Source organism: Diospyros lotus, chromosome 6 (genome assembly GCF_014633365.1).
Source record: "Diospyros lotus cultivar Yz01 chromosome 6, ASM1463336v1, whole genome shotgun sequence".
NCBI classification, from domain to species: Eukaryota; Viridiplantae; Streptophyta; class Magnoliopsida; order Ericales; family Ebenaceae; genus Diospyros; species Diospyros lotus.
Genome location: NC_068343.1, coordinates 19,972,270 through 19,988,568, shown reverse-complemented (window position 1 = coordinate 19,988,568; position 16,299 = coordinate 19,972,270). Strand labels below are relative to the sequence as shown.

General features: G+C 33.0%; 1 protein-coding gene across 6 annotated transcripts; it reads right to left on the bottom strand.

The window, feature by feature from the left end:
- Positions 1–142: 142 nt before the first annotated feature.
- LOC127804734 (disease resistance protein RPV1-like) lies at positions 143–5,149 on the bottom strand. 6 transcript variants are annotated; one of them, XM_052341695.1, is made up of 5 exons: positions 3,629–5,149; positions 2,413–3,517; positions 1,849–2,148; positions 898–1,725; positions 143–683 (listed from the first exon to the last, which is right to left on the bottom strand). In XM_052341695.1, the coding sequence occupies exons 2-5, from the start codon at positions 2,941–2,943 to the stop codon at positions 255–257; spliced, it is 2,088 nt and encodes a 695-aa protein (XP_052197655.1). In that variant the 5' UTR covers positions 2,944–3,517; positions 3,629–5,149; the 3' UTR covers positions 143–254. The 6 variants fall into 6 exon arrangements, with proteins under 6 accessions (XP_052197655.1, XP_052197656.1, XP_052197657.1 ...); XM_052341696.1 differs by having other exon boundaries at positions 2,413–4,116; positions 4,316–5,149; XM_052341697.1 differs by having other exon boundaries at positions 2,413–4,116; positions 4,466–5,149.
- Positions 5,150–16,299: the final 11,150 nt, after the last annotated feature.

Here is a 16,299-nt window from a genome sequence, read left to right as displayed (position 1 = left end):
ATATTTGGTCTGGGCACTTCCATGCCTCAAATATGATAATTTTTAAATTCATCTCGAGACTATATTTTTCTATATAAAAATTTGGTGTTCGAGTAAGATAACTATATAAAAGAACATGGTCACAACTGACATGAACTTAAAAGACATGGCTAAATGGTTATACATATATATATATATGTATGCTACAAAAAATAGAATTCATCAATTTCTTGATTCAATCAATCTACAATCTTGTGTTAGAGAGGGACTTACTACTAATGATGATCATCAGTTGTGTCATAACTGACATGAACTCCCCATCTCTTCAAAACCACATTATTGTCAGGTGTCCAAGAAATTTCTATTTCATCACCTTCTTTCAATTCCAACTTGTCCACGTGAAAAGACCTATACTCAAAAATGATATGATCTCTAATCTCTGTGCTAGTAGGCCCAAACACCATAGATGAACAGTCGATATCAATAGAAATGTCTTTGGTTTTGTTGCGGAGTGTGTATTTCATTGACCAGGAATGGTGCCAGATCTCAATCCTGTAGACAACATAAAAAGTGCATCGAATAAAATGCTTATTTCCGACTCCAAGAGGTGGCACCTTGAGAGCATAATATGAATTTGTGGTCTCATGCTGCAACCGAATAGGAAACATGCACTCTAAATAATGAATTCTAACTGAACATACAACCTGAATATATAAGCATAAATCATGTCGTGTTAGTACATTTCAAAATAGTACATTCCAAATTTTGATTCCTCACCGCTAAAGTGTATAAATTGCAAAATAATTAGCTCAAATTAGTATCATAATCATTGTTTAATAACATAGAAAAATAATGAATCATTTTGTTTTGTTTCTACTATATATATAGTAGTAGATATAAAAGAAAGAGCGTTAGTACCTTGTAGTTGAAAAAACTTGTTCCGATTTCATGGACAAAACAATTCATGTCCAATTTAGGACACATGTAACAAGATATGATTCTACTGTTCGTGATTGATTCGAGTGATATTCTTCTCAATGATGGGCAACTGTTAATGGCGACGATCAAACACGGACCACCTGAAAGCTTTGGGAGTGATTGGAGTCTTTCACAACGACACAAATTGAGATTCCTTAACTTCGTAAGGTCACCGATGCTCTCTGGCAGGCTACAAAAGTTATTTCCCTGAAGATTCAAATGACGCAATCGGTTCAACCTCCCAAGTTCACTTGGCAGATTTGACATCCGGCAATCTATAATAAATAAAATCTCCAATTTTGTAAGGCTGCATATACTCTCTGGCAGGTAATCAAATTTACATTCACAAATAGTTAAAAAGGTTAATGAGATCATATTCCCAATTTCATTAGGTAATTGAATAGAGCAGCGTTCCATGTTCAATGTCTTCAAGCAACTGAAGCCCTGTACAAAGTTTGGTGGCAACCCAATAAAACCTGCACTCCTTTTTGTCAATGTTCGACGCTGGTCCCAGGAGGACAAAGAGATTGATAATCTTTCAAGAGATTTTAAGTTGGCCATCTCCGACGGAAGTTTCCTAAGGCTCTGGCAATTATCGAGGCATAGAATAATTAATTTGTGGAGATGTCCAATAGACTTATCCACCTCTTGTAATCTTACGCAATCGTCAAGAATCAATTCCTCAAGATTGGGGAGCCCAAAAAAATTAGGAGTTGTGGTTAAGTTATGACAATAACTGAGGTTAAGAAATTTCAATTTACCTAAAACCTGTTGAAAACAACAATAAAAGATTAGTTCTCATATGATATGGTATACACATGGTAAATGTGCATCCAAGTGATTTATATCAGTGTTTGAAAAAGAGAAATATATAAGAAATAAAGATTTCACCATAGTTCCCCTCCAAACTCGTTTTATGTTGCTGTAACTTAGGTCAAGAGCAACCAAATTCCCCAAGTATAATTGTGATGGCAAAACGCTGAGATCAAAGTGATGCCAACGTAGCCATACTAAATTTCTGGACAAATGCTTGTAGCCAAAATTTCTGAACAAAAGCTTGTTGCCAGGACTAGGTAGAACATGATCGAGATGAAGCACCCTCAGTCTTTTCATCTTTTGAAATACTTTTGCTTTCACTTTAATATCTTTTCCATTGGGTAACAGGATAAGGCCCTCAACTGTTTCAGTTCCCTACCACCCATCACATATCAAAGGAAAAAATTAATTACATTGGTGGAAAAAATAGGATTGAGAATGTGGATATACATATGCATTTTGACATTCATGCAACAATTACACATCAAAAGCTGTATTAACAACAACAAAATTTTGGTACATTTTTGTCCTAATTTTTTTTGTTTGCCATCTTCTTGTTTTCTCTATTTTTCTTGTTGAGCAAAAAATAAAAAAGAAAACATCAAATGTTAATGAGAAGTTAACCAGTGTGGATCTCACCTCACAATTTTTCAGGACTTTAAGGGCATCTTTGGAATCCCATAATCTACTGCGTTTTCCTGGATCATCACTTTCTTGTTGAATTATCTCCTTACCCATTTGCTTGAGAATATCATGCATTACAATCACATGTCCTGGATCATATTTTAGGAGACAAAGATCCTCCAAGCGTCGAAATCCAATTACTGGGAAAAACTCACAGGCTTCCAATACTTGAATGGCAAAATTTTTACTCTCACCAACAAAGAAGCATGCTATATCTAGGAACAATTTTTTCTCTTTTTCATCTAATGAATCAAAACTTATCCTTACTATTTTTTGAACTTCACCATGAGGAATCTTTTTCAATTTTCTAGTTGCATCTCTCCACTCACCATTGTTTTTACCATTCAAAAAAGAACCCCAAACTTCAAGAACTAATGGAATACCCCCAGCATAATCCACCACTGTATTTGAAAGCTCCATAAAGTCCTCTAGAGGATAATGTTCGTTGAAGGCATGCAAACTAAAGAGTTGAAGAGATTCATCCATATTGAAATGCTCAAGCTCATATATGATAAGAATTGATTGAAGCGAGTTCAAGGAAGAAATATCTCTAGTAGTCACAATAATTCTACTCCCACGATAAAGAAATTGTGGATCGATGGCTAGTGCATTTAACTATTTCACATGATTTACATCATCAAGAACTAGACGCACTTTTCTTTGGAAAGCTATGTGTTTTAAGAATTGAACCCCCTCGTGAGAGTTTCTCATTTTATAATTCTCATTCAAGATATCAGATCGAATTTAATTTTGCAAATCAAGCAAATCCCCATTTGATTTCTCCCATGTTTCTCTAACATTGGCGACAAAGCTGCAACCTTCAAACCTGCTACAAATATGATTATACGCAGTTTTGGCAATTGTTGTCTTACCTAGACCACCGACTCCCCATATTGCAATAATGCGAACATCATCAGATGACTCCAAGTACAACTCCTTGAGTAGCTTTTGTAAACGAGGCTCTATTCCAACTGGATGGGTTGCAACATTTAAATCTATGTACAAATTTAATTGTCTTTGAACCTGTTTAACAATATTCTTAACCAAGCTTGCTTCATCCCTATTAATTAGTCCAAAAGGATCGAATTAAAAAAAAAAAAAAAGAATAACACTATAGTTCTACAAACATTTCAATAATCAAAATTAAGTGATTATCAAAAAAAAAGTATACCTATAGTTATTGGAGACTATACCACTCAAATTGGCAACTTCAGTCACAATTGCTCTCCAATTCTCCATCTTGGGAACTTCTTCTTTGCATTTGGCCAAGATTTCTGCACTACTCCCTTTTTAAGTATCGTATTTCAGATGGCTTTATCTTATAAAAGATGGGCAAAACAAAATGCTGTGAGTTCTTTCTACACTCCATAATCTTCTCTAGTTCGAGTAGGCACCATGTCGATGCAAGGTAGTTTTTTGAGAACACAACAAGAGACATTGATGAATTCGCAATTGCTTCCAATAGTCCTGGCCCAATACTTTGTCCTCCATCCAAGTTTTCGTCATCTCTAAATGTGTGAAAACCGTTTCGCTCCAAATCAACTCGTAGATGACTAATAATGGACTCGCGGGTATCAAGGCCGCAAAAATTCAAGAAGAAGTTATATTTCCGCTGTGGTGGTGGGATGGGAGATGAGGATGAAGCAGCCATGGACAAGCCTAAACATGAATATATACATACACATAAAATGAAGTTCAAAACACAATTCAGCAAGAAGAAGAACAACAAAACACTGCGGTAATTAGTTATACTCTAATTTGGTAGGATTATGATAACGCATCATCAATCAATCATAATAATTTAATAATCAGCATATGTTCCAAAATATTTAAGAAAATAAATAAAACTAAAACAAACTTGCAAAACTTGCTTCCAATATATAGTTTGATCTGATCGCAGTCGCTGAGTCGTTGAAGATAGCCACAAAGTGATGAAGAGAATGATAAAGGGTAAGTGCAAATTCCAATCCCAATTCCAAATAATTTCAAATCATATAATGGTGTTTACCTCAATTTTTGTCCTTGAAGAGATTGCCGTTCAATCACTGCGAAGCTCACCGGAGGTTGCCTTGCCTTGCGTCTTAATTTAAAACTAAAATATTTGAAAATCAACCATCCAATCACAGTGCATCATCAAGTCATGATTAATTACTTACATATTATAGCATGCGTTATTGTTTAACTTATCTACTTACAATACACCATTATATATTCTTAATATATATTTTATAAATAAACAAATCTAATATGATATATTTTAGCTTACACTAATTGTCAATATTTTGAATTTTATGCTGTGGTGGTGGTGGGATTAGAGATGACGATGAAGCAGCCATGGACAACCCTAAACATGAATAAAATGAAGACGATGAATACAAAACCAAACATATATACATATAAAATGAAGTTCAAAACACAGTTCAGCAGAAAGAAGAACAACACAAGACACTGCGTTAATTAGTTATACTCTAATTTGGTAGGATTATTATAACGCATCATCAATCAATCATAATATATAATTTAATGATCAGCATATGTATCGCAATATTTAAGAAAATAAATAAAACTAAAACAAACTTTCGAAACTTGCTTCCAATAGTTTGATCTGATTGCAGTGGCTGAGTCTTTGAAGATAGCCACAAAATGATGATAAATGGAAGGGGCAAATCCCAATCCCAATCCCAATTCCAAGCAATTTCAAATGGCGTCATGGTGTTGAATTATTGTGAGGTGGGGCCAGCTTTTAATTTCCTTTCAACCACTGCAAAGATCCATGGAAGTTGCCTTTCAACCACTCTCTGCGAAGCTTCGTGGATCGAATTAAAATAACATTGTTGTTTGCCGCATTGGAAAGGATGAAACCTTTTGTTAGATTATAATTTTTTTGACAGATTAGTAATTAAGTTGGAGCGATCATCATCAATTCTAATCCATAATTAAACATGTAATTAAGTTGTTTTATCTCTGTTGATTTTTTTTATTTATTATAATTTTAAAATTTTAAATATACGTAAATAAATTATTATATATATATGATCACTTCAAAATCATATATGTTTTTCATTTCTTTTTCTAAAAAAATCATATATATTTTTCAATACATCCATCTCTCTCTCTCTCTCTCTCTCTATATATATATATAAAGAGAGAGAGAGGGAGCACTGCGATTTTGTTCACCCCTTTAACGGGGTGACCATCACCCTCAATGTTTTAAGGGTTAAAAATAACGGAACAGTTGCATGAAAAATAATATTTCACTGCCGTTCTGTTATTTTTTACCCTCAAAACAATGAGGGTGATGGTCACCCCCCTTAAAAGGGGGTGAACAAAATCGCACGGGGGTGAGGAGAAAGCCCGGGGCCTATAGATTAGATTGAAGACGAGATTATAGAAAAGAAAAAAGAAATAAGTTTTCTATATTGTATTTTAAAGATATAAGATAAAAATTAATAAATATATTTTATTTTTTAAATAAAATATATTTATTATACATAATTTTCAAGTTTAAGGCACCTTATCAAACACTATAACAAAAATAAGCATTAACGATCAAAAATTAGCCACATTAATTTTGATCATTAATGTAATACTATTAACGACTAAATATAAATTCCGTCATTATAAGATAACTTTTAACGACAGGTAAAATAAGTCGTCGTTAATATATCATTTTTCCGCTATTAATGACTAAAATTTTTAATTCGAACCATAAAATAATAATAAAAAAATTATTAAAGTTTAACTAACACTTATATAAGCAATTCTTAATATAATTATATTTTTTTATAAATGCACAAATATATTTATTAAACTATGATAATTGAGCATTAGTTATTTATTGATAATATAATATATTAAAAAAATATGAACATATTAAAAAGAGTACAATTTATCAAATTAATTTATTATAATTATTAGATTTATTTATAATATAATTATATTTTTAAATAAATATGAATTTGATGTAGTAATTTAAATTATTTTATCAATTATTATAATATTAAATTATTTTATTTTTATCAATTAAATAATTATTAATATTAATTTCATAAATTATTTTATTTTTTATTAATTAACAAATAAATATTTAAAAAAAATAAAAAATAATAAAACTAAAGGCGGGTGTCCCCGCCTCTTTCCCCTCAATTCCCAAATGCCCTAATTCCCAAATCCCTCCCAAATCCCCTAATTCCCAAACCTCCTTGCTGAATCTGACCATCTCTCATCTAACGCCTCAACGCCGCCGCCACCTCTAGCTCCATCACCGCCTCCTCGCCGCCGTCTCTCATCCATCGCCTCCAGCTCTATCACTACATCAACTCGGTATGTCACTTAGTTTCTATTCTGCATATATATACATACATACACAACAAACTTTGGTTGCGGCCATCCACCTCCTAGAACATCACCCCATCTCTCCGCATCATCCCCACTAAAGCTGAAGGGCGTTTGTGGGTTGTGGCATTTAATTGAAGTTCAGTATGTTTTTCAACAAATGAATGAATAAACAAAGTAGAAAGTGCAGTAAGGGGGAATACAGGGTCACTGGGATGTGTGTGTGTGTCTATGTATATAAATATGGCGGCCAACTGCAATGGTGGGGGGGGGGGGGGGGGGGGCGGTGATGGCCTTCTGCAATGTTCATGTCTTTTGTCTTCATTCAATCTCTGTTTGATGCTTTTTCCAGTCTTCTACTAATGGAGAATAGAACATAACTGGGACATATATATATATATATAGTTATCCTAATTAAATCTATACACCAAAGTTGCTTTCTTCTCCTCGTTGATCATGTTAAACTAGAGATTTAATTAATTGCATCCTAGGGTATCCATCAAAAGTGATATCAACGTTTAAACTTAGGGGACTAATTAATATATATTTAAAACCTTAGCATGCAAATATATTAAATTATGTTGTAGTTTCATAGTGTTTAATTGAATCTCACTTTTTCAACGACCCACATCTTCATTAATAAAAATTACCTTAAAATGTATGTAATTTTTGAATCTCAATGGAGATAAGTCTGAATTAATAGTTAATTATATATGTATGGCAATTAGTTTATGGAACTGCCAGGCTTTTGATATTTCTCTCATCCATATCCATAAGGTGGACAGCAATGACAGACATCTAGCAATAATTAATGAAGCTTGAAATTAATATTAATAGTTAATTATAGGTTTTGAATATTGGAGCAGAAATTTTGCATCTAATTTAGTTGCATGTCTTTCAATGATTATCTGAGACTTCTTGAGAAAGGAACATAATCTTGAACTGAGGTCTTGTTGATGTTGGTTGTTTACTTACTGCCTACACACATGCATAAATAAATAATACAACTTCTAATTATATTAAGTAACAGAGAAAAGACAAGACATAAGGAAAAGGAAACTCTTTCACTTAATAATGTAAATAAAGAGATTGAAAAATATTTTAAAATATTTTTATTATTTTATTTCTTTTAAAAATATTTTCCCATTGTAGTTTAAATTATATATCTTTGTGCCATCCCTTTCCTCCTCCCAAACAAGCACAGCGTTAGGGAAACAGAGAAAGAAAGAAAGAAAGGGAGCGAGGGGTAGCATTGTCTTTTGACATTAGGAGGCAGCAGCGAGCGTGTCTTCAACTAGTGTGTTTAGATTTGTGTTCAACTAGCTGTCCCAAACAATACACTTTAATCTTAATGTCACTTTCTTTTAATTTTGTTATACTCAATAATAACTATTTTATATCTATAGAGAGTATTCTAGAATTCAATCAGTCATAGCCTTACAACTATCCAAGCAAAAGTGAAATATAAATTTTACTAAATGGTTCAAGTTTAGGGTAAGTGTATTGTGATTCTTTTTATGCTTTATTTTATTATATGTGAATTCACTTAAAATAATTGATTTGTAGGTTGCAAAAGATTACATAGTCAAGATCGGAGCAACATAGATGAGAGCATGTTGTCATTGTCAACGGGTATAGGTTTCATGTGGAAGACTATGATAAAAAATTAACGGCACAAAATAGTAGAGTAGTTGTACTTGGTGATGTGGGAAATGGGAAGGATGAAATAGACTACTATGGCATTTTGACCGAAGTAATTGAGTTACAAATTACAATATCTTGATAACAATAGAGTAGTACTATTTCGATGCAAATGGTTTGATGTTCATGATACAAATAACGGCATCAAGGTCGATAAATATGGATTCGTATCCATTAACCCATGCCAATTTTTGAAAGGTAATGATCACTTTGTATTAGCCAATCAAGCATCCCAAGTATTTTATATGGATGACAACTACATCAAAGGATGGCATGTAGTTACAAAAACACAGCCTCGTGATTTATATAATTTGCCATTTCAAAAGGATGATGACATTGATGATGCAAATCAAACATTTGAAATCAGTCCTCAAAATGCATCAATCCCACCTGAATTTCAAGCTTCCAACTCAATGGATATAGGTGATAATGTGCATTGGACAAGGATAGACATGGACCCAATGGTAGTTAACACAACTATTTATTCAAAGAAAAGAAAGGAAAGAAACTAAGTATTGAATTTGAACTCTTTTTGCATTTACTTTTATATGTGCATGCATATATTGTGCATACTTAGTTTTTATTGTGCATGCATGTTTATTTTGTTATATGTTACTAATTTATTTTGGTTGTGCTTTGTAGTAATATGAAAGAGACAAAAGGCAAGGAAGGCTCAAAGACTGGTAAACATGTCTTCATACCTCCAGGTACTTTACTTAGAGGAAAGGTAAGGGGTTTGTCAACTCCAAGGCCAACATGTTCTTCTAATAAAGGATCAAAAGTCCCGATCAAAAAGAAAAATGAAAAAGGAGCTGCCAGACAAAATAGGTGTGACTGCTTTAAATTGAGACTGCCAGACAACTAGAATAAGATAATGCTGAAGGAGATGTTATGAATTAGAACTTTAATTTCTTTCTTACTTGCTCAGAAATCAGAACCTGTAGGATGATGAGAAGTGCACAATAGCATAGGATTAGGTGGAAAAGTGCTCTTGAAATGTAAAAATTGGTGGTAAATAGGGTATTGAACAATAGTGGTGAAGACAAATAGTAAGAACAACAGAAGAAAGAAAATAATGGGGTTTCTAGCCATAACTAAAGAAGCTTTTGATAACTTCATAACAAAAATTGTTTATGTACCTATAATGGTTAACACCATACAAGTTTTGCATTTAATTTCTTATTATTAAAAGATGACATCTTCATATTGAGTTATTATATGTATTTAACATGAAAATGCATTAGAGCTTCTTCCCAATGGGAATGCTATTCTAAAGATGCTTTTACTTTTTTCAGGTTAGTCACCATCCAATGATTGTAGCATGCCATTGTGAGGGTACAGGATGGAAATTCTGGGGAGATAACAATCTTAAAAGCAAGTTTTGGGGTTGCTCAAATCAGCTTGATCCTCTTGGTGTGTTGACCTTGGAATTTGATAATGGAGAAGTTTTCCAATGGAGTAAGGTATGGCCCAAAAGAACATGCAAATTTGGCTCTGGATCATTATATTTTCATTTTTCTCACCTAGTATGAAGTTTGAGTTTCTCTTTTCAGGTAACGACTTCCATATACAATCTAATATTAGGAAAACTGTACTGTGATCACTATGGCACCATGCGTATACAGGGGAACCGTAACTTCTCTTGTAAGCAAAAATTCAAAGAACAATCTATCATAGACTGCAATCCTCACCAGGTGCGCTATCTCTCTCTCTCTGTCTCTCTCTCTCTCTCTCTAAAAAGGAAAGAAAAGAAAAAACTAGGGGGTATGAACTAAGTTAAGACTTGAACAGTGTAATGGATATGTTTCAAAATAACACAGATAGTTAAGATTTTGATATTGTAGTAATAAGGAACCATGAATTTGAACCCATTTTAGGAGAAAAAAATAAGATTAGGAAGCTAGAAGCCAAGTCAATTTAGGATAGGAATATTCCCTAGCAGAGTTTTATTTTTCTAACTCCTATTAGGATTATCAATTTTCTTGAATAAATAGGAGTATAATCAGAATTTTTTTACATTTTATTAATATTGATTATACAAAGTATTCAGATGTGCTTCTCCCGTTCTTCTCAGGGATTTTCTACACCTTTTTCTCTATCTGATTCTTCTTCTCTTTCTCCTTGCTATTTTCATTAGTAAGATCATAAAGTGGAAATCATGGTAGATGATAATAGAACATTTTTTCAGAGGAGAATGAGGAAAGTGGAAAGAATTATGAGAAACTGTACAAAATAACTAAAGTGAGGTGCACCTTCACCTTTTTATTGGAAATATATCTAATTATCCGTGTTGAGGTTGCCTTCAATTTAAAATTTAGATGATCCAACAAAAGTAAAACAAAGAGGATTTTTATGTCCAATTCTGATCTATCTTATTCTCGGATGGGGGTGGGAGACATTAAGTGGTGAGTATTGTAGAATCTTAATGAGATTTTGAGTTTGGGTAAATTGGGGTTGAGTGAGATAGTTTTACTCTTTTGTAACCTATTATTCGCATGGTGAATTTGTGCTCTTTTACCCAGGATGTAGGCACATTGCCTAGTCATGTTAAATCTTTGCGCATCTGATTTTGATTATGTGCATGTTACAAAATTTGTTTGTGTTTGATTTATTCCCTAACAAGTGGTATCAAAGTGATCCCTTACAATCTGTCCCCTTTCATTTCTGTCGAAATGTAATATGATATACCAGGGCATTTTTCGTAGTTACATCTAACCCAAAGATATGAAATTCTAATATCTACTTTGTTCAAGTGATTGCATATGTAACTGGGCTTCTTAAGTGCAATAGTTGTGGCGCAAAAGAGAAGTGGCTTACCGTCCTACCTACCATTTGAACACTTCTTTGACTCTAATTTCGTGTTTTTTTTTTTTTTTTTTTTTGTAGGTCAATGAGACAACAAGACTCTAGAGGAAACAACTGTTGTCTTGGAGTACATGAACAGTTTTATGACTATATATAGTGTTTTGTTACACATTTTTGAATTGTATATATGATTGTTAAAGTATTACTTTTAGTTCAATATCTTTTTTGGTGTACATTTTTGAATAGTATATACAATTGTCAAAGGGTTATTTTTAGTTGAACATATTTTTTGGTGTAATTTGTTGGCAATTAACACATATATATATATACTACTTTTGGTGTGTAAATGCTAATAGATAATGATTACTTTGGTGTTATTGGAATGACATGTTTAATTTTATGAGTTTTATTCCAATTTGATATAGATAATGATATATAGGTTTGGTGGTTTATATCAAAACATGATGTTTTTGTCATTGATGACTAGCAATTGTTTTCATACTATTAAAAAAATAAAAATAAATAAAAAAATATTTTTTTTAACGATAGGAATCATACCGTCGCTAATTGTTCACATTATTAACAAAATGAAATATTATCGTTATTGGTTTGTGTTTTAATAACTAAAAAGTTATTTTTAACGACATGAATTATATTGTCACTAATTGTTTAGACTATTAACGACGAAAAATATTATCGTTATTGGGTTATAATTTGGTAGTTAATAATTATTTTTAACGACGGAAATCATACGGTCGTTAATACAATAACGATGGGTTTATCATTCCGTCGTTAAAGACTTTTATCCTCAGAGGCAATAACGACGACCGACGACAGAAAAATTCCCGTTACAACTTTTTAACGACCAAAAATTAATTTTCAACGATTGATTTTTCTGTCGTTAAAACCCGTTTTTCTTGTAGTGAAATTAATACAAATGCTTTAGATTAAAAAATAATGCTCTTTTAAGACTTGATCATTTATGTACAAAGAAGAAAAGAGAAAGAGATAGTGTTCTCCACTACACATGAGACCACTTCATGCATAGAAAAAAGAAAAAGGAAAAGTGCCGGCAAAGGGTGCTCCACGACACATGGGACCAATTGATATATTAAAAAATATATATTATTATTTAATTTTAATAAAGATAAATAATAATGATGTTATAGTTTACATGAAAATGTTTGATTAATATTATATATTTAGTTAAAAAATATAAAAAATAAAATTTATTATATATCTTTCTTAATTAACTATTAATATATGAACTATCATAGTATGGATAATTCACACCAAAAGTCACAAAACTTTAATATCTTTTGTAATTTGGTCACTAAATTTCAATTGTTTATAAAGTGATCACAAAATTTTGAAATATTTTGTAATGTGATCATATTTAAGACTTTCCAACATGTTCTCATCGGAGTTATTGCCATTTTGATGATGTGGCATTAATGTGTTAATGACATGACAAACAATCACAAGAGTGTTGACTGTACAAAAAAAAAAAAAACCAATAAAAATGCTTCACGTGTCAAAACCCCAAATCCCCATCTCCTCCTCCCCTCTTTCTTTCTTCCTTCTTACCCGAGACTGTTGCCCTCCCTTTCTGGTCGTCGATCATCATCGACGCAGCCACAACCTCCATCACCGTTGGCCGCTTCCTTTGATGCTGCCACCATCAACGCTTTTGCTTCTCCACCCACTATACTTTGTTGTCGCCTCCTCTTCCGATTGCTTCAGTCAGTGTTGTTTCACTCATCGGCCACCTCATGCTTCACCCATCGCCGTTCAGCAATAATATTTTGTAAATAACTTGAGCAAATATTAAATTTTTAAAATAATTATTACATAAATAATTTTAAGAAAATAATTTCACATACTAACAAAAATTTTATAATATATAATAACAGAAAAACATCATATTTCCATGAGAAGGTGGCTTTAAAAAAATTAAACAAAATTGTTTGTGTAAAAGAAAAATTATTTTTCACTAAAAGAATTGGTTGTTCTTCAAATTTACTCCAAATTTGAAATTTTATCCTAACAACTTTTAGGGTAAATTATATTTAATTTTTTTAAAAATTTCATAAATTGATAAATACACATTTAATATTTGAGAAATGATAAAAATTTCTTTTAATTTTACAACTCTTTTTCTTTTTTTTACCTCACCAACTAATTAAAATTTGACTGTTTGTTAGTAAAATAAAAGATTGACCAATTATCAAATTTTGACTAGTTTATTGGACAAGTAAAAAAAAAATATATATATATATATATTATGTGTTTGTTGCATGTTTCTTGTTGCCTGTGTGTGCCATCCTTATTAGGAATCAAGGTGTAAATTTGTTGGTTTATGTTTCCTAATAAGGCCTAAGACTATGACGATTTTTTGGGTGAGTATTTTTCTTCATAGGCTTCGACACAAGATTGAAGACCTGTGTCTATCACCACTTTTAGGAAGCCCATTTTAAAAGTCGAGCCACAAGCCCTAATCCCACTTTAGAGGAGAAATGGGCCTCAGCCCATTTGCTCAAGTAGGAGAAGCCCATTGTCCTTAGCCCTAAAGCCCTCATATAAAAGGGCATTTTGGCCCTTTCTTGTGTGTCTCTCCTTTTGTAGCCGAAACCCTACCCTCTCATGTTTCTTTCCTTGGCTGATTGCTTTCTCTCACCTTCCATGTTCGACCAATTATGACTGGGACTTCTTGTCTTTTGTGAGTTGATCTATCCTTCCATTCTCGCGGTCGCATTTCCTTATGTGTGAGGGGCAATCCTTCGATGCCGATCTCAAGCTATACATATTTCAGACTTAGGACTCTTTTACGGGAAAGGTTTCTCTCTTGGCTTTGTGCTTTTAACCCACCATCTTTGTGACTAATCTACCTTTGTGGTGACCTACTTTGTGTGGCTTTGATCGATTGGGTAGAGAGGCCTTCGTTCTGTTTCGATTGAGAGGTGTTAGAGGTTTTCTAGGCTGTCAGTTTGGGGGCTTCTTTGCGGCTTTATGGCCTCTATTCGTTGGCATTACCAAAGTGGTGAACAAACATACCAGATCTGAGCCTTGAACGATTCAACAGGAAGTTTTACTTACTGTTCTTCGTGTTCTTATTTTTTGGTTTAATCTAGTTATCGAATCTGGTTTGCACTAACCCTCTGTTTTGCAGTTATCTTCCGTTAACAATTGGTATCAAAGCCTTGCATGGCTCCTAGGTAGTGCTTGTTTCAAACCAGATTTGAAAAGCCCCAACATTTTTTTTAGATCCGATTTCATGATAAGTGGTTTCCATATCAGATCTGATCTTGGTTCAATTACTCTTTGCATGTTGTGAGTTGGGTCGAAAGGACCCCAGATCTGGATCCGGCAAGTCGCGGGTCATCTTCCCGAGCTGCACGTGGACTTGCAGGCGATAGTGCGTGGAGGCCGATGGTGCCCTTCTTCTGCTCTAGATCCAATCCTTCATCATTCACAGATCTCAGTCCTGAGATTTGTCCTGGTAACCTCTATGGTTTAAATTCCAGATTCTGTGATTTCCATTTCTAGTAACTAGCAGGTCATCATGTGGGGGTGGCCATTATGTGTAGGGGTTACCTTGTAGTGGTAACCATTGCTTGTTGGTAGAACTAGGATTATCTGTGATTTTCTTATGCTAGCATAACTTGTTTTGGTATTGTTAAGTCTTGCTTAGAAAATCAGTGATATTGTTTTGTGTGTTGAAATCTGCCTTAGTTGATCTTATCTGTTAGGTTGCAATTGAAACCCTAAAATTCTATCAGATTATTCTATTTGTGTGTGTTAAGCATATTTATGTGTGAACATGTCTGCACATCACTTTGAATTAGGGGTTTTCAATGGGAAGGGGAATTTCTCAATTTGGCAACAAAAAATGAAAGGAATTTTGGTCCAACAAAAAGTCTCTAAAGCCTTAGATGGTAAATACCCTGAATCATATACAGTTGAACAAAAAATTGAGGTTGATGAATTGGCTTATACCTCTATTATTTTACACATTTCTGATTTTGTTTTAAGGAAAGTAAGGAAACTTGATTTTACAAAAGAGTTATGGGAAAAATTAGAAAAACTCTATGTAAAAAAATCCACACCCGACAAACTTTTCTTGCTTGAAAGCTTCTTTAGTTTTAAAATAGACTCCTATAGGGATCTAGATAACAACCTAGATATCTTCAATAAGCTAGTACAAGATATAATAAATTGCGGTGAAAAGGTGACCGAAGAATACAAAGCCATAATTCTTTTAAATGTAATTCCAGATGCATATAAGGAAGTTAAAAATACCATTAAGTATGGTAGGGATACCTTGACACCTGAAATCGTCATAGATTCCCTTAGGAGCAAAGAAATGGAGCTAAAAAGAGAGAAAAGGCATGGAGAGGTCCATATGATGAGAGGTAGATCTCAATTAAGAGGACATGAGGGAGGTGATAAGAAGAAAGGTAGAAGTAGGTCTAAATCCAAGGCCAAAGGTAAGGGTAAGGGTAAGTGTTTCGATTGTGAAAATTTTGGACACTACATTAAAGATTGTTATGTTGAGAAAGGCAAACAAAAGGAAAAATTAAAAGAACAAGAAGAGTTAAATGTCATGACCTCATATGACCCTAGTGAAGTATACATGTTATAATACCCCACTTTTTAGGCGTGTTATAATTTAGAACAATTCTAGGATAATAAATTTTTTATATTCAAAACTACTACTAAATCATATCATTTCTCATATCTATCCCAAAATTTTCATTCATTTATCTCGAAAAAGAATAATCATAAATATGAAATGCAGAAGCTATAATTGAACCTTAACTTTAACATTAACCAATAATAAGGTAATATATCATCATTCCTCAAAACGTTCACAATTCAAAATAGCAGAACTTAAATACATGGCCTACATAATATACAATCAATTCATCATGCACTTTACTAAGTGTCATTTCGTGCCTCATTCATTCTCATTTCTATTACGTTCTCCATCTAGAACGTTTG